General features: G+C 40.2%; 1 protein-coding gene across 1 annotated transcript in view; it reads right to left on the bottom strand.

Moving 5' to 3' along the window:
• The window catches only part of slc25a25b (solute carrier family 25 member 25b), a 34,085-nt gene extending 15,233 nt beyond the window's left edge, over positions 1 to 18,852 (bottom strand). The window contains exons 1-2 of the mRNA XM_049604058.1: positions 17,944 to 18,852; positions 1,143 to 1,269 (exon numbers count right to left, since the gene is read on the bottom strand). Of these exons, the coding sequence (XP_049460015.1) occupies positions 1,143 to 1,269; positions 17,944 to 18,306 (490 nt within the window). The 5' untranslated portion in view covers positions 18,307 to 18,852. The remainder of the gene's footprint in view (positions 1 to 1,142; positions 1,270 to 17,943) is intronic.
• Positions 18,853 to 20,079: the final 1,227 nt, after the last annotated feature.

Here is a 20,079-nt window from a genome sequence, read left to right as displayed (position 1 = left end):
TGTAATTTCTCAAAATTCCCTCGAGTTGTATCAGGTCAGGTTTGCCCCAATTTTCTGTTTGTTTGTTTGTTTGTTTTTATAACGCAGACCTTATTGTCTGTGAGTCATGAGTAATGTATGCATTGTGTTGCCATCAGTCCATTATAATAAATGAAAATGTTGAGATTTGGAATTAGATTTAAACTAAAAAAACATTAGAATTAGGGGATCATTTGCTCATATACCATACACAAACACTGAAATGCAAAGGAGACGTATAAAACTGGTAATTCTCCAACGTAAAGAAGAGAGACTGTCCTCTGCTCAATCTAGTTCAGTTCCTCTGTTCCCTTTGTGAAGACTGGTGTGCATCTATATGCATAAGCCACACACCCAAACACTTGTCCTTATATTTACAACTCATCTTACCTGGGCTTCCATATGTACCCAGCTATTCTAAAGACTGCTGTTCCTTCCTGGTTGTGGTAAATAAACACCACTTGACCTCCACAGTTCCTCTTATTTTCCATTTCTTAATTACATTAGGAACTGAGGAAACAGCGACCTGAAAATACACTGCTATCTTATTATAACCTTCTCCTGCTTCTCCGGCATCAGTTATTTTAGTTTTCAGAGTACTAGGCAGCTGTTTAGAGGAGCCCATGGCTGCTGATTGTTGGGATAAGTTTTCAGGAGTCAGAATATTTATAGAGCTCTGAAATTTGCATTACCTGGCCTCTCCAAATGATGACTGTGAACAACCTATAGTCCTAACAAGTTAAATAAGGCCTGAGACCTTGTAAAAAGTTGTCTGAGAGCTCAAATATCTTGGGGCACCCAAACTTTTGCATGGTGCGCCTTTCCTTTTTTCAATCTCAAATTGTACAAAAGAAAAATAAAACACAAATCTTGCTTAAAATGTTGAAAAGCATGTTTCATCTTTAACTTCATTCCTTTTGGAAATCACTTCATCTTCTACTCACTTAACTATTTATAGTAAACAAAATTTTGACCAGGGGTACCCAAACTTTTGCATGCCACTGCATGTAATACTAAGTCACTAGAGTAACCTTTTATGTTTTTGTGATAATGAATTGGTCCTACCTGTTCTCAATACCATACAGCAGACTTTAAAAGTCACAAGTTGTAGCAAGATTCCTCACCATCATTCTTCTTGTCCAGACTCTTGAAGACCAGCCGGAGCTTCTTCTCATGGTCTCTGAGATAATGAACAAATTCCTCAAAGTCTAACTGTCCGTCCAGGTCTTTGTCTCCTGCTTTCACTATTTTCTGCAATGAAAAAGAGACAGGAAAAACCTTGAGAGACTGAATTCTCGGTTCATTTTTGATTCAGTAATCATGATGCATTAGCTGTATGTACAGCAACATCATCTGTAAAGGATAATAACGTGAACTAATTCACCACTGTTATCAAAGATAGCAGATTGATGTGACAAACCGAAGGTCAGCGCATGGAAGATTCCCTCATCTGCCATCTGTGCACTGTTGACTCAGTCTGCAGTTTAGACCACTTTACAGCCATCACACATACGGGGTTATTAGTAATCTTAGACAGTCCACAGCACTTTCTGCCAATATAGCCTGCCAAGCCAACTGGAAGGATTTCTACAAGGAATTAGTGTTAGTTGAAGCATGAATACAGGCCACTGACAGGAACGGGACGCCTAAGAGAAGGAACAGCTGGCTGTGCAGGCCAGAGAGGAAATCTAGCTCCGTGTTTGTTCTCCCAGAATGCACCTGAGCAATACTTTGCCAAATGATTTGCTCTGCTAGTAAGGAGGGAAAAGTGACTGAGCATGAGAAAAAACTCAACCATGTGCACCACTGGGCTCACGGGATGGAAAGCAGTCCACAGGCCACTGTTTGAGAAACATTTCACAGAAAAAAACTACATAAAGGATTAGAGCAGCAGCTCTGCATGCTTTAGCCCTTAACATCTGCTTTTAAAGTTGTAATGCAGTACAATACGTTAACATAGCATGGTAATTCAACGGTCGTAGCGAAAGAAGACCTAAGATCCTTTACTGAAGGACATCCCTTTACATCCCTAGGCAGATGCCAACACAATAGTGGGCTACAGGAAGACGATATGCTATAGGTAGTGGCAGACTGTCAGTTAAATACATTCATGTGGCTAGCCACAATGTGTTTGTGGCAAATAGGGCACACCGGTCTGTCTGTGTTGGCTGGCTCATCTTTATCATTGGGACAAACCCATACTCTCAAACAGAAGCAGAAACTTTTTTTTAACTAGTCCTGTAACGTTATCCCCGCCACTTGCAGTCAGCATCTTTCTCAGCTTAGTTGTCTGCTCCACCAGTACAGGACTGAGTTCTGGTGGTGCGTGCTGTGCATTACAATACATTGCCTCGATACAGCATCTATCAGTTTAGTTGAAAAAGCAACACTACCACCCAAGCCTAGTGGAGAAGAGTACATTTCCCTATGAAATGAAACTGTGAAGTTGAATATAATTGAAATTCTTGAGTAAAAAACAAAGTACCTCAAAATTATACTTCAGTACATTACTTGAGCAAATGTATACATTTATTTAAGCTGTCCCTCTTACTGCAAAGGAATGAAGTGAAACCAAAGTCTGCCTGGAAGGTTTGAAAACTGTGGTAAATACATAACATTTAATTTTGACAGTAAACAAGTCCCCTGGACAGTGCACGGTACTTTATAGGCCCTGACAGTAATATGCCTAAATTAACAAACTACAGCACAGAGACACAAAATAAAAAGCAGTTTCGACATGTCAGTGCAATTTCTCACATAATGTGGTTGCCTCGTTTGCATAATTTGTTGTCACTGGCAAAGCAGCCATTGGAAGAATATCAGTCAGAATTTGAGAAGCCACCTTTAAAAACACTAAATGAGAGTTAATCATTTGACAAAGGCTATCAGCAATGACAGGTCACGCCATTATTGCACTGAGATATATCGTCCACACGGTACAGCAGTAAAGTAAAACTGTCCCCTATCCTGCAAATAACTGAAAAATCATACAGCATCAGAACCAGAGCAAAGCATGTTTTCACTCATACCTTCCTCCATGTATGATACATCATCAATTGATTTGACAGGAAATATTTACTTGGCTTGAACACGGACTTCCATTTCAGATGGTAATCCATTTGATTCCGAATACTCATATTCATTGTGGTTCACGTTTGGGACGTAGAGACACAGACACATCAGGTTTCTTCTGCTGTCTAACTCAAAGTACTAAGACGTAAATGGACAGTATAAAAGAAAGACTGTTTGCTTTTTGTGGCATATTCCTAAGCAGTGTCATTAAAGCACAGATATTAAACACTGAGAGCTCAGTACAGTAGACTGACTATCTCATATACAGTACAGGCCAAAAGTTTGGACACACCTTCTCATTCAATGCATTTTCTTTATTTTCATGACTATTTACATTGTAGATTCTCACTGAAGGCATCAAAACTATGAATGAACACATGTGGAGTTATGTACTTAACAAAAAAAGGTGAAATAACTGAAAACATGTTTTATATTCTAGTTTCTTCAAAATAGCCACCCTTTGCTCTGATTACTGCTTTGCACACTCTTGGCATTCTCTCCATGAGCTTCAAGAGGTAGTCACCTGAAATGGTTTCCACTTCACAGGTGTGCCTTATCAGGGTTAATTAGTGGAATTTCTTGCTTTATCAATGGGGTTGGGACCATCAGTTGTGTTGTGCAGAAGTCAGGTTAATACACAGCCGACAGCCCTATTGGACAACTGTTAAAATTCATATTATGGCAAGAACCAATCAGCTAACTAAAGAAAAACCAGTGGCCATCATTACTTTAAGAAATGAAGGTCAGTCAGTCCGGAAAATTGCAAAAACTTTAAATGTGTCCCCAAGTGGAGTCGCAAAAACCATCAAGCGCTACAACGAAACTGGCACACGTGAGGACCGACCCAGGAAAGGAAGACCAAGAGTCACCTCTGCTTCTGAGGATAAGTTCATCCGAGTCACCAGCCTCAGAAATGGCAAGTTAACAGCAGCTCAGATCAGAGACCAGATGAATGCCACACAGAGTTCTAGCAGCAGACCCATCTCTAGAACAACTGTCAAGAGGAGACTGCGCGAATCAGGCCTTCATGGTCAAATAGCTGCTAGGAAACCACTGCTAAGGAGAGGCAACAAGCAGAAGAGATTTGTTTGGGCCAAGAAACACAAGGAATGGACATTAGACCAGTGGAAATCTGTGCTTTGGTCTGATGAGTCCAAATTTGAGTTCTTTGGTTCCAACCGCCGTGTCTTTGTGAGACGCAGAAAAGATGAACGGATGGATTCCACATGCCTGGTTCCCACTGTGAAGCATGGAGGAGGAGGTGTGATGGTGTGGGGGTGTTTTGCTGGTGACACTGTTGGGGATTTATTCAAAATTGAAGGCACACTGAACCAGCATGGCTACCACAGCATCCTGCAGCGACATGCCATCCCATCCGGTTTGCGTTTAGTTGGACGATCATTTATTTTTCAATAGGACAATGACCCCAGACACACCTCCAGGCTGTGTAAGGGCTATTTGACCAAGAAGGAGAGTGATGGAGTGCTGCGGCAGATGACCTGGCCTCCACAGTCACCGGACCTGAACCCAATCAAGATGGTTTGGGGTGAGCTGGACCGCAGAGTGAAGGCAAAGGGGCCAACAAGTGCTAAACACCTCTGGGAACTCCTTCAAGACTGTTGGAAAACCATTTCAGGTGACTACCTCTTGAAGCTCATGGAGAGAATGCCAAGAGTGTGCAAAGCAGTAATCAGAGCAAAGGGTGGCTATTTTGAAGAAACTAGAATATAAAACGTGTTTTCAGTTATTTCACCTTTTTTTGTTAAGTACATAACTCCACATGTGTTCATTCATAGTTTTGATGCCTTCAGTGAGAATCTACAATGTAAATAGTCATGAAAATAAAGAAAACGCATTGAATGAGAAGGTGTGTCCAAACTTTTGGCCTGTACTGTATGTAAAGTAGGTATACATTTCAAAATACACACATATATAGTGCCTTGAAAACCGGTGACCTTTAAGGCAGATAAGTAGTTGACAAAGCAACTTGCCTTTGTTTGCCTTATAGTCAACTGCTTACACAGTCCTTACCATGCACAAAATTCAACACAGTGATACTGATCACTGCAATTTCCAATTGAATGACGCACACTTTTCTGTGAGATGATTTTAACTGCACAGCCCTTTTCATTAAAAAAAACAACAACTCTTTTTACTTAAGGACCCTAATCAGATATTCCATTTTTTCTGGTAAGGACATTTTGTTTTTATGATTATAAGGCTGTTTTTCACCAGTGAAAATTAGCATTATTAAAGCTGCAAGCATTTATCAGGGTCCAAGCAGACTGCAAGTATTTGAATGCTTGTTTCTTTCTTCACCGACGAGAAGCAAAACATTCAATGTTGTGTTCAGTGAAAATGTGTTTTGCTTGACTACATTTGTGTTGTATTTTTATTTTGTCCAAGGCCTGGAATGCATCCAATGTTTACCAATACACAAATAATGCTACTATGTGAAAATTTTCAAAAGTTATCCTGGAAAATGCAAAGATTCAGACCACCTGCAGGATGGAACAGGATTTAAACTCTAAATCTTTGTTTTACAAGTCATCCCCCTAACCACTAAACTACTGATCCATAGACCTGATTCTGTATCTACAATCATCAAAAATACCTAGGAACATGCCAGTAGGTTTTGACGGAATGAAATACAAATTGAATGAATTTTTTTAAACTTGAGTTGAATATACTGGATATTTGAGATTTGTCACAGGATATTGTGAAGTTTAGTTTGGAATAGCACAGAGGAAAACAACAATGTGAGTAAAAACAGTAGAGCTCCAACAGCAGTCGCTGCTTGGACCCTTAAAAATTAGCATTAGCTCAGTTAACCATAGACTGTAATGGACTGTGATAACCAAGCTAGCAGCTAGCTCAAGGGTTAGCACCACCCTCTCGTCCAAATGTGGTTACTTCTGGCTCCAAACATTCAAGATAGGGACGGCCAAGACACCAAACTCCAACTTAAAAAAGAGAGTCCACAAACCAATATGGTGACATCATGGTGGCTACTTTCATTATTTATACAGTCTAGGGTAGCAGTAACTTGACTTGGTTCTCAGCGATTGGTGAGCAGACCAAGGGTAGATAGTTTTTTAGTCTGACATTAAGCTGTTAGATGGAGCCGTGTCTTTTTCAGAAACATAAAAATGTAAAATAAATTCTCTACACTGAGTGTCATAGTGTATATTGCAGTGACCTTTACCCCCACAAGTGTCAAATCATTTCATCTCATTCTAAATGTGTTTAATATTTTCAGTTACTTTAATTTTTAAAAATTTTAAAAAATTACATTAAGGGACTAAAAAATGCAAGCAAACGTGTTTTCAATTTGAAGTGCACTAAATCAAAGGACATCACACTGCTAGCAAAAACACATTTTCAGCTTTGTGCTGACTCTATTATGAACTGACGAGACCTGTTGAAGCAAGAGGAAAAAAAACCTCAGCCTCAAGCTGCAAATGTTTGCGAAGGAAATGCAGTCATTTTGGAAACGCCCTGACAACTGAGGTAACCTTGAGAAAGGTACATATCCAACAACAGCTGTAAAAAGAACAAAAGAAGAGTGTAGTTTTACTTGGCAGCGCCCAAGTGTAGATGTTTCACTAAGGAACGGAGTCTTTCTGGAGAAGAGCTTTTAGCTCATTGGGCCACCACTGCCTTAACAAAGGTTGATAAGACTAAGAGTCTACAGCAGGTGGAGTGACAAATTAGGAAGCCAGCAAAAGATTAAGGGCTGCACAGGAAACGGCACAAATAAAATAAAGTATCTTTTCCATCTCACTTCCACATTAAACTGCTGAGTTGAGCGCCAAAACCACTCACTTTAGCTAACAGCACAAGCATTTAGGGTTGCAGAAATAAATGCAACATTTGAAAAAAGAAATGCAGCCAGACAGAGTCTCATCTGCTCATGTGCATCCCCTTTCTTCCTTGACAGTTACACATACTTCTAAAAATTAAAAATACTAGTCCATACCCATTGAGTGCACAGTTGCCCACGTACAGTTTCACATGGTGTGTGTTTGGGATACAGGTCATAGGAAACTGCAGATTAAATAGTCAACTGAACCCATTAAGAAGAGCAATGTATTCAGACAGAGTTTTTGTGAGTTTGATAGTACGATGGCTTAATTGAAAGTACAGTAGTACAATTGCCAATAGTGGGATAGTTAGTGGGCTAAAACTGTACATTAGTAGTTGAGGAAGCATGTTGAAAGGCAGATAGTTAAAGTGTTTATATGTTGTATTGAAGTGGGGCACACTGGTAGAATGACTGACTGACTGACAGAATGACACACTGACAGTTTCCGTGATTATGTACAGCATACCATACCATGTCATACCAAAATTAGAAAAAACAAAAAACATCCGGCCACAGGAGGAGCCACAGCGATCGGTCGCATTTTAGCCATTTTTAAGCATTTTTCTGTTGTCATAGCGCCACCCAGTTGCCAATTAGAATTAAATTTCTCAAGTTACCTTGAGGCATCCTGTTCTACATATCTACCAAGTTTAGTAAAAATCGATATGGCGGTTAGACCTAGATAAAAAATTAGCTCTCTAGCACCCCCATTTTGTTTGATGGAGTCAATAATGATGGGGTCCCCTCAGATTATCTGTGATCATATGCCTATAAAGTTGCGTGGTGATCGGTGAAACCCTTGAGATGTTATACACCTTTATGTGATGAGCCACGCCCTCCGCAATATTTACTGCCTTATAGAAGCTCAGGTTTTATTTTTTATTTATTTATTTATTTTTTTGAAGATATTTTTTGGGACTTTTTAGCCTTTAATGTATAGGACAGACAAATGTGAAGGGGGGAGAGAGAGGGGGAGTGACATGCAGCAAAGGGCCACAGGCTGGAGTCGAACCTGGGCCACTGCGGCAACAGCCTTGTACATGGGGCGCCTGCTCTGCCACTAAGCCACCAGCGCCCCTAGAAGCTCAGTTTTAGTAAGTTTTCCAACTTTTGCCAAGAGGGAACTTTAGATTGGTCCCGAGATTATGTTCACTGAGTTTCATGCAGATCGGTCAAACTTCCTAGGAAGAGATTGATTTTAAGTGTTTTTCAAAAAATTCAAAATGGTGGAAAATCTATATAACCGGAAGTTATGGGTTCTTGAGGCAAATTTGTGTCATGAGGAGAGGCATCTCTGTGCAAAGTTTCATGTCTCTACGACATATGGGGCATGAGATATGCCCATTCAAAGTTTTCAATCAGTTGCTATAGTGCCCCCCTTTGGCCAATTGATGTAATATTGCTTCATTCGCATCCTCCCATGACCCTCTACCACTGTGCCAAATTTCACATGGATTGACCAAGTCAGTGAGGAGAAAAACGTGGAACAGACACACCCACAGACAGAGTTTTCGTCATTATATGGTAAGATAAGATTCTCAAGTACCAATTTAGGGATGTCAACAGTAAATCGCCACGAATATTTTGACTAGTTACATATGTTGGTCTATGGGTTAATTTGCTGCTCTTCAGTTTACTGCACTGCACACACTGGTGGGATAATGGGTGTTGAGCTATCAAAAGCAAAATAAATCAAAACTGACATCTCTATTTTAATTACAATAAAGCATTTGTTTAACCCAAAAAATCTTCTGTATTCTTTCCTTTAAGGTCATTGTTACTGAAAATAATATTGTGTAACTCCACAATACCCTGATATTTTTTGAGACAGTTATCATACTGCACCACGAAAATCTCATACCTTTGCAACCCTACTAGCATAGATGACAGAACCAAATTCCCGCAACACTCACAAGGTGCCACTAGTTGCAACGCTACCAGTAGCTTTACAAGTTGTCATTCCTAACATGACAGACACGTGTTTGCACAGTTAGATGCAGTAGCTGAGTAGTGTAGTGAATGAATGGACCTAGTGAAAGTGAAGGTATTGAAATGGACCACAGATGATTAAAATATTATGCATGCATGTTCAGGGGCCACACATAATGATTCTTAGGGCTGCCACTGGCCTGCGGGCCGCATTTTGCGGGGTTCCCACACATTTTCATGGACAAAATTTCCAAACTTTCCCAGGACTTTTCAAAGACCCTAATAAAAAAAAAAGATTTCTTGCCATACTTGACTGGTGTTTTTCATACATCAAGCTCTATTCAAGCATAACTTCAGCTAGCAGGCATACAGGAGGGGAGAGACAAACCCAGGGAGAACATGACAAAATGTACGTGATAGTAGACAAAATGTCACACATCAACACATATTAAAGCTTCGTTAAGACGACAGCTAAAGAATATTAATTTGCAATTATGTTACATTACATGGAAGGTTATCCACAGAAAATTACTGTAACAATTCCATAATACACAACTAAATTCCAAGAGTTCCCAAAGACTTCCAATGATTTCAATTGATTCAAGGACTTTTCCAGGCCTGGAAAATGTGATTGTGAAAATCCATGACTTTTCCAGATTTTCAATGACCGTGGGCACTCTGACTTTGAGAGACTATGTTCTACAGCAATGCTTAGCAGCTCTCTGAGGCTGTACTTAAGCACAGTGGTGTTTTTAAGCTATTAGGACCACAAATGTCAAAACGAAACTTTGTGCCAAACCAACCAGTAAATGTTGAGATATTTTACATAACAATTTAAAATGCTGACAAGATGATGGGTTGTACTGGATAACAAAAGTCAGGGGTACAGCTACCTGCTGTATTTTACCTGTTTAAGATCCGCAGGTGGTGCAACCATGATTAATACTGTGGTCTTCTTTGGAGTAACGTTACTTTTGCTGACTTCTTTACTGTCAGATGAGTTTGCAGACTTTTCCTGGAGACGAGCTTGCAGCTCTCTGCAGTTCCCAGTACCCTCAGTCTCTTTCTCACCTGGTGACGGAGTTTCAGCAGGCTTACAGTGCGTCCTGCCAAAAAGTCTCTGCCACAGGAAAGTCAGTATGCCCTGCACCATTCTCAGAGTGGGGCTCACTGTGTCTGGGTGAGTGCCCTCCACTCAAACACAAAAATCCAAGAGCTGAACTGGCAGAACAAGTGTAGAAAGGTCAGCTGAGGACAACGTCTCCACTTTCTTCCACTTCACTGCTCCAGCTCAGCGTCTCATCTTCTTACTGGATCTTTTCTCATTGAAAATTGCGAAGTTGACAAACATCCAGGTTCATATCCACAGGCATCATATGCAGCAGGATCAAAACAAAACCCTCCTATCTAACTCCTGCCATTTAACGTCTGAGGCATGATTAGTTCTTCATTTATCAAAATTAGAATTTCACACTGGAAGTATCTCATGTTGAGGATAATTAAATGATGGTCGCAGCAGACAGTCAGGATTTGCTACTTAGCAGGCATCAGTATCAGCAGCCAGAGAAATGCACCAAAGAGAGCTTCCAGAAACCTGCATCCTCACTGCAGCTGAGCCTGACCAATCACTGCAGCCCATACTGGCAGATCCGACTGTCGAGCCATGGAATGAGCCACTCAGCCAATGGAGGGCAGGATTACAGCAAGGAAATGAATCTATGCCTTCAATCATCAGCCACTGTAGAAGGAGGGGGTGGGGTGAAGTGCAGGGTTTCCCCTCGGTTGCACCTCCCTCACAGCAGAAAATTTGCTGAGTGATGCCTCCCTCCTCCCTCCTTCCTATCCTCCTACACTCTCACTGAATCATTCCAAGCACACCGTCAGCATCCAGCAGGAGATCCCATCCACCTGACAACCGAGCTTCGCTGTATTTAAATTCTCAACATGTACCAGGTTTCTTCTGCTAGGAAAACTACAGTGTTCAGCCTTTATAGAATCCTCATGACTTCCAGCTGCTTTCTGCAGACCTGTTTTACTTACTGCACTGCTCATGGACTACATTGATCCCAGTGTGAGTGATTATTGACAGAAACAGGAGCTCTCTTAATTATAGCCTGTCCACTACATAACCTGGAAGAAGACCCTACATGCAAATATTGTGACAACAAGCCTCATCAGCAGCAGGGATTTTTTTCACATTTTAAAAAATAACAGTTTCTACTTATCAAATAATAAGCCAAACCCTAGGAAAAGACCAAAACCAACAATGTGTCAGCCTGTCTACGGAGACTTTCTGACCTCCCGCTCCCTATCATGTTTGTGGCACTCAGCCTCAAGCCCACTGGTTCACACTAAGAACACAAATTGTTAAAAACAGCTCACAAAGATATAGTTTCATTTAAAAAATGGCTCAGTAATTTCCTAAAAAAGGCAGGTCACTGTGCAAAGTTGTGGCCAATATGCTACGATAATATTTTAATCACAAATTATACCTATAATTTCTAATAATAATAATCTATACTTATACCTACAAAGATAATTTTGTAAATGCATATTTTCCCCCACGTTTTGGCCTCTTGTCCACAAGCAAACTGATTTTTAGGTCCCTAAAATGGAGATTTTGTAAAGTGCCTCTAAGGTACAGATCTTTTAAAACTCTGGTAATTGTGTATATGTGTGGCGTGTAAAACAGAGCGATTGGGAAACAATGATGTAATCTTCTCAACTTGCGCATGCCCATTGTTGCTTTGTGTAATGAGCATACGACAGAAAGAACAGTAACAGTGACTACCAGTTTGCTTGCCTTTTGTTTGCACTGCTTTGTCTAATGACCACTTCATGAACGAACTCTGGTGTCACTGTCTACTGCATCAAATGTTTTTTCTGCCTGTTGCCTTCATTTGATATGACAGTTCAAGCATGAAAGTTTAATTATTTAAAAGTAGTTTAGAAGTACTCCTCTGCACTTGTCTATGTATGATACTGTTAAACTGAGAGTGCACACAACCATGCAAGTATAATATGTCAGTACTGAACAAGGAAATGGCTTTTAAAAATCTAATAATGTTTGTCTTTCACAACTCTGCTTAAAGACCGAAACCTGAATTACAAGACCTGATTCTACTGTTGACAGAGGTGTATGGAGTCAGATTAATCGCGGTATTAATAAATACACACAGAAGGATTCACAAATGTATTTCAGGATTATATATAAATGACTCTTGCTACAAAGTACTTTTCAATGCACACAAACATAGTTATGGTTATATATACAGTAAATGTATAAAAATATATAAGGTTTAAGGGGGGTCTGAACACAACTTTTCTGTTCTACTAACTATTTGAAATTGGTTAAATCTTAATTCATTGTGGAGCTGGGCAGCATATTGATTTCCTCAGCTCCTCCTTGCCACGCTCTCGCTCCCTCTGTTTATCATGCTGCTGCAAGAGTGTGAACTCCAAACCGGTGACAGTTGGTGAGAAACAGCCCACACACATACAGTGACAGGTCTGACTGTTAGCATCACACAGCTAACCACACCCAATAGTTATTAAGAGGTTTAACGACAGAGTAGCCAGGGAGTTATAGTCTTACATACAATCAGACGTATACAACCAGTGGAGCTGCCCCTGGTGGCCACTGCAGAAACGGTTTCAAAACTACTGTCTGAAACTCAGTCAAGGATAAAAACAGTAGGGTGTCAGGATATAGTCTATTTTGAACCAAAACAAAACCAGTAATGCAGGATCCTCAAGCCTTGACATGAGGCTGACTGTTTGGTACTCCATTTGGACATGGCTATAACCTCTTACTGATGCCTTGTTATGACCATCTGTCACACAGGGCAGGATGGGTTCATCAATTCATGCTGTCTTTATGCTTCTTTTTAACTGACAGGCGTGGGACCCTGCATGGTTTTGTCCTGCTATGGCTGATACTTAAAGATTTAACTATGTGTGTTCAAAGGTTTACAACGAGACCACTGCTGATCAAAGCTGTTATTTCTCTACCTGAGACTCTCCTGTTTGCTTCAACATGTGTCTCGATTTTCTTCTAAAGTAACTCACTGTAAAATACACACTGAATGAAAATTCCAGGAAGGAAACTGCATTTCTCAGATGCTGACACTGGAATTAACACCGTGTTCAGCCACTGAGAAAATGCATCTTTCTTGCCCATTCTAATGTTTGGTCAAACTACTGTAGACCCTTTTGACTTAACCTGCAGGCCTTTTACATCAACTGAAGGTTATGATTTAGTGTTTAAAGGAACTGCAAAAGTACTGATGAGCAGGTCGACTACTGCGACACAAAAACCCCCACAAATTGGCTTTAAGAGACGCTCTAGCTGTCAGTTATACAGAAAACATTATTTTGAGATAAACTGAGGCTTGACAGTTCCAGGTTGTGTTGATAGAGGACCTTCAACCAGTGAATTGTTATTACTGTTAATCCACACAGCTATATAACTGTGTGGTCTTGGACATCTGCCACAATGTCAAACGGCATGCAGAAGGTACTATTATTCAGGATTATGTGACTATCCTCAACAAACAAAGAGAGAAAGTTCTGGAGAAGATTTTCACAACTCTGATCTGCTACCAGTCTGGTTTGTCATATGAGGTCAGTGAAGACTCCATTACTCAGTTACTATTGCTGCAGAGGTGTAACTGCGATTGCAGTATAATGTGTATAAAATCAAATATACATCATCCACTGCCTTTCAGAAATAATAACCTTGAAAAAATAAAGTCAAGTAACCCAATCAAAACCACTGGCTAGTAACCTCATCAAAGTCTGTGTCCAGACAGCTACTAAATACATTACGACAGTGGTACCTTGAGCGCCTTTTCGACAGCAGGGACTTAACCCAGGACTCGGAACCTTTTGAGCAAATCATGGCTTTTCGACTGCAGGGACCAGGACAGGGTCACATTTAAGTTATGGGGACTTTCTTTTACCCCCATGAAGTCCCTAATCGGGAGGTAGTACTTTCCTAGTGTTACAGAAACTTTTGGGGTGTGGTCTGCAGAGCTGAACATTTCTGATTGGTTGAGTACTCACAGCAAAGATTTACAGGACAGCATGGAGACCATCAACCACCATTTTTTAAAAATCTGCAGTCGTAATCCAGTTTGTTTTGTGTTTTGTTGTGCTTCGACATCGACACATTAACATGAAGATACAGAAGAAAGCTTACGCAAGATGGACTGATGACAAACTGATGAAATCTGGCGGGAGCTGGAAACAGTAACACTGTAATTTCTAATTTAGTAATGTTTAGAAACATGTTCTTTACACTGTCATGGTGACAGCTTTACTCCCACTATGAAAAGAATAATTACCCGAAATACAGTCAAATAACAGAACAAAGGGATAGTTAAGTGTTTTTTGAAGTGAGGTTGTTCAGAGTATTTATACATGGACAGTAAATTACATACAGTAGATGGTAGTCGTCAAGCCCCCAGTCTGGAGAAGCAGGCTGGAGTCCAACATCTACTGCCGTGGAGGGGCAAGCCACAAAATGTATTTTAGCCACCAAAAAAAGTCACACCTAAAAATATCAATATCTACGGAAGATGAGAACGGCCATGTATTAGTCTTTTTTTTGTGCACTGTTATCTCGTGATAACGACTTATTAATTTGTTATCTCGAGATAACAAAGATTGTTATCTCGAGATAACGAATTAATTAATTCGTTTTTGGACACTATTAGTATAGAGTATTTTCACCACTTCACCTTAACGTCAGACAGTGATTCCTGATAGGAAAATGAAGACATTATATCACTCTCTTAAACAAAAATTGAATTTCCTCTCGGGGATTAATAAAGTATATAAAATTAAATAAAAAAAATTAAAAGCCAGACTCCAATAAGAAAAACAGCAACATTGCCGAATACAGGAGCTGCTGGTCCAACTCTGTCTCAGACGGTTGCTTTGTTTGTTTTACTGTGTGACTTTTTGTTTGTTCAGATTTACTAAAGTGACACAATAACACAAACTGACTAACTGATCGATGCAGTGGTGGACCAACAGCTCCCATTTTCAGTGGGCTAAAATTACTGTTTTTGTCAACAGAGTCTGGTAGCTTTGACGAAAGCATAGATGGGAAACTGAAGCTGTGATCAGCTTTCCTGTCCAAACAGGCTGTCTAAAGGAAAGGTGAAGTGGTGAAAATACTCTTAATATAGCGCACATTTAAACTGACTTTTTTTGGGTGGGACTTTTTTTTAGGTAGCTAAAATATGTTTTCTTACTGACCCATTTATAGTATAGTATGTACATTGCCTAGCCTCCGTGTCAGACTCCAAACTTGGAGCGTGCTGGCTAACATCTATAGTATGTAATATACTGTCTATGGATAAGTACCCCATACAACCCCACTTAAAAAAATGAACTATCCCTCTAAGAGTAACAACAAGCAACTTACACACACGATAATCTCATAAAGGCAATCATACAACACCTTCTGTTTAACTTGTCTTTCAGATTCTGTACCTGTTTCATTTGTTTGAATATCACGTTTAATGAAGGCCAAAAGGCTGTGATAACAAATGCTGGCTGTCATTCAGCCAGCAGTTTTTTCTTTTTTTTTTCTTTTTTTTTAAAGATTATTTTTATTGGCTTTTTGCCTTTATTGACAGGACAGAGGATGAAATGGGGAGACAGAGAAAGAGTGGGGACTGACATGCAGCAAAGGGCCGCGAGCTGAATTCGAACCCGCGGCCGCTGCAGCGAGGCAATGCCTCTGTACATGGGGCGCTGGCACTATCCACTACGCTACCAACGCCCCGACAGCAGTTTTTTCATATGTGTTACATAGGTTACATACATTTGGGGGGGGCGGCAGTAGCTCAGTCCATAGGGACTTGGGTTGGGAACCGGAGGGTCGCCTGCTCAAGTCCCCATCCAGACCAAAATATGGAGCGTGGACTGGTAGCTGGTGGACTGGTAGCTGGTGGCAGTTCACCTCCTGGGCACTGCCAAGGTGCCCCTGAGCAAGGCACCAAACCCCCCCAACCGCCCGGAGCGCCTGTCATGGGCAGCCCACTCTGACATCTCTCCACTTAGTGCATGTATAGGTCCAGTTTGTGCATGGGTGTGTTCGGACCTGTGTGTAATTGACAACAGAGTGAAAAACTGAATTTCCCCTTGGAGATTAATAAAGTATATAAAATTTCAGTTCAGTTCCACTGAACATGTGTCACTGTGAGGTGACACCTAAAATGCACTCCTCTACTCAGGACTGGAAATTAGCACCGACCACCAGGCAAATGCTGGTAAAATATGCAAGTGGCTGCTACATTTACTCTACTCACCCCAAAAAACAATGGTAATCTATTGAGTGGCTGGTTGATTTTAGAATCCAGGAGTCACACCAGCAGGTGAACAAAAAATGTATTTCCAACCCTGAGTCTACTGCTGTGGTTCTCAAATGGTGTGTGGCAGCACACTGGTGTGCCATGATGCCAATCCAGGTGTGCTGTGGGATTTTGTGATAACCACACATTATCATTGCAATATTCGATTTGGCCTATAGTAAAAGTTATGAATACATTTTTAATTGACTGTATCGATATATTGTGCACACGCATTTCATAATAAAGAGGCAAACTCTACCGGGATGATAACAATAAAAAGGAGAGAGCGGTGAGTAGGACAATGAGTCACTTTATTGTATGGAGCAAATTACAAAAAAGCTCCAGCAAAGATGACCAACCACCAGAAGAAAAGAAAGAAAAAAACTGTCATTAGACAGTATCACGAAAGCTACCTGCCTTTTTTTTTTTCATTTTTATTGTTTTATGTCATATTAAGAGTGATAATACATGCTATATAAGCAATTGTGCACAGATAAAAATACAGGTGTGCCTTGAAATTTTGACCACAAAAAGTCTGAAAACCACTGGTCTACTCCATTTATCAGTACAGTACACCGGTGCATCATCTGTCTTGGTTTCATCAGGGTGGACCCTAATGTAGGCAGGATGCATGTTATACTGGAGAAGACTTTTAATGCTACTGCATTTGCATAATTAGTACCTGCTTTACACTGAATTATGGTCACTGTAATGCTTTTGAAACAGAGGCATATAAAGACCCCTATTACTTTTCAACCAAACCCACTGTGAAACATTTTGAGAAATAAAGGCCTGGCTCAATTAAATGCCTGGTCTGGTTGCCAAGAAGTTCATTTTTATGCAAGTTCTTTGGCTGTATAAAACCCACTTCAGCTAATGTTAGTTAGCTGCTGAGATCACACTTAAAAATAAATGTTTAAACTTTCATTACAATGTAGATGCTACACATTGTCAGCTTGGTTCAGTTCATCTTGCTGAAACCATGAGCACCAGAAAAGACTATAAATCATTCACATTTTCCAGCATGACAAAAACAAGTGGTAACTCCCTTCCTCTGAAGCGGTCATTAAGTCATTTCATTAAGTCTATTCCTCGATTACCCAGTAATTTATTTATATTCCCTTAGTCCATAAGGGTCCAATCAAAAGAATCAGAAGTATTTTTGATAAAACATTTATCCACATAATAATATTGTTTTAACAGGATAACCAGGATAAAACAAGTGTCATAACACAACACATAATTGATATGTTATTCGAAGCCTAATTTTTATATTTGTACAAGTAATATTCATACTGGTTTAAATAAACAATTTCATCGTATTTCCCATCTTTGCTAAGCAACAGTTTTGTGTAAAATGAAGTAAAGGTCTGTCCCATATAGATGCTTGTCCCTAATATAAGCCTATTGAGTTCAGTGATTTCAGCAAATAATAGCCCAGGCTACTAATTAAAGATTTACAGTTTTGGCACTTACCCTGCTGATGTGGTGTTTTCTTTATTTTCTTGTGCCACCGTCCCTCACTGTTACTGTCCCTTGTTACTTATCTGCTTTGCTGACTAACACCCAATTGTTATCTGTCAAACTGTCTGTTCTCCTACACTAAGACAGAAATTTGGACAGCAACACAAGACAGGACAAATTACACAAGAAAAGAAAGCCTCATCCATTTGAGCTGAAATTATGTCCACTTACCATGAGCTCATGTTCAGTGCGATGTACCCCTAATTTCTTCAGGCCAATTGTCAGGTCGTTGATACAAATGCCTCCATCCCCGTTCACATCCAGGACCTGGAACAACACTTTGAGTCTGTGCTCCTGCTCAGACCCTCCACATATATCACATGGATTCGCTGAATGACCGGGGTCCGAGTGCCAGTCGGCAGCAACGGGATGTAGAGGTACTGGTTTAAATGGGGCAGCTGATGACGGGTCCACGGTGTGCCCGCCTCCGCCTCCGCCACCCGGGTCGACTCCCCGGTGGCTCTCACCCGATCGACATTGGCAGAACACATCACTGAGCAAGGGGGGCATCAACGAGCCCTGCTGGTGCATCATACGTGTCCGGTAATTTTCGCCTCAACAGCTGGACACACTACAGCTACACTGTCAACCGGTTGAGAACTTAGTCAAAGAGCACTTGACTCCACCGTTATATCTCGAGCCGTGACTACCACGTCACATGTCCCTCCATTTCAGCCGGCACTGAAAGGAAAAGCTACCAGAAGCCGGTTAGCTTACAAACCAGGCTTTTTACCACGAACACATCCTCGGGCTTTACCTGGCACGAAAACGGTTCTTTCTCTTTAATTTCACTTGATAAGTAAGATCAGCTACATACCGTTTTCGACGTAACGTAGAACTAACCGAAATGTTGTAGATGCCGGTGAAACGATAAGAGGATCCTGAACTGTCAGCGTCTTTATCATCCGTTAAAATGACTTCACAGCATCGAAGGTTACCGTTTACACGGGGCTCGTGTATTGCACATCACGAAAAACAAGGTTCCTGTTTGAAGACCGTTAAGAATATGATGTTTGTTTCGATATTTAAGTGCCGTTAACTTGCCGACTGTCAAGAAAAGAAACGTATTTGGCTCCGGGAGCCGGGTGCGCCAGAAGTCTCGCTGTTCAACGCGAGATTACAGTGTGACTACATTAAAGGTTCAGATATTTGGTATTATGCCTTCAGGCCTGACAGGTGTCTACTTTCTAAGACAGGACGAGCCCTTCAGGAAATAATCCTTGAGAAAAAAAATTGACGGACCATAGCTTTTATGTACATTTCAGAAAATGCAATAAAAGTTTGAGAATAATGAACCAACATACAAGAAAATTATATGAAACCTATTCACACAAACCTGCTGATGGTACAACACACTGGCGCCACCTTTTGTTTCAGTGTAAGGCTAGCCAACCTTACAAATCAGAGGTACAAAACTTCTATACAGTCAATGGGCACAGTGTATTCAAAAAATAATGCGATGGAAAGTCCTGTGACAATTTCATGATAGGCTATAGGGGACTGCTCATTATTTATGAGGTGGGGGCTGGTGCAAAACAGGGATGGCATGTCAAATATTTTTAAGATCTGTGGAAAGACTTATTTATTTACTTATTTATTTATTAGTGTGGGGGAGATTTTTAAATTTTTAAATACCATCTGAACCCAAAAAGCCGCTGGCAGGCTTGAAAGGCAAAATCACAGCAATTATCGTAGCCAGACTTGGGAAAAAATACACATAATGTGCATGGAATGCTTCTGTCAGGAAATATAACCAAATTTAAGTAAAAAATTGTGATATTTCATCAAAATCACTTTATTCTCCGTGCAAATGTTGCCAGATAAACTGTTAAAAAAATAATAAAAGAAATACAAAATAAAAAATAAATTTAAAAAAAAATTAAGATTTATAACAATGATGCAATTTGGATTTTGCTTAACCCTGACTCATATTTAACTACTGAAAGCTGCTTTTCATCCAACTTGAGTCAATATCAACAGTACGGGTATTTACAATACTGCATCGCAAGAGGATAAGGTGATGAGCATACCATATTCATGCACAGTATATTTAATAAACAGATTACCTGAATTTGTAAAACTCTAAATATATGTAGAGATGTGCCATTATTTCATTGCTATTTCCTGCAAGTGGCAGCTTCTCTTAATTTAGCTCTCTAAAGTTTTGCAGGTGTAAAATAAATTCAATGAAGTAGTTTAGTCTTTTTATATTTGTAAAAATTTAGTCCTACTCTGTGTCTGATGATGTAATACTGATATTTTTGTATTATTTAATGAAGGGTGGGCAAATTCTCTCATGAGTGGCTC

This window comes from Epinephelus fuscoguttatus, linkage group LG18, assembly GCF_011397635.1.
Source record: "Epinephelus fuscoguttatus linkage group LG18, E.fuscoguttatus.final_Chr_v1".
In the NCBI taxonomy this organism is placed as follows: domain Eukaryota; kingdom Metazoa; phylum Chordata; class Actinopteri; order Perciformes; family Serranidae; genus Epinephelus; species Epinephelus fuscoguttatus.
This window is presented reverse-complemented; position numbering and strand designations above follow the sequence as displayed.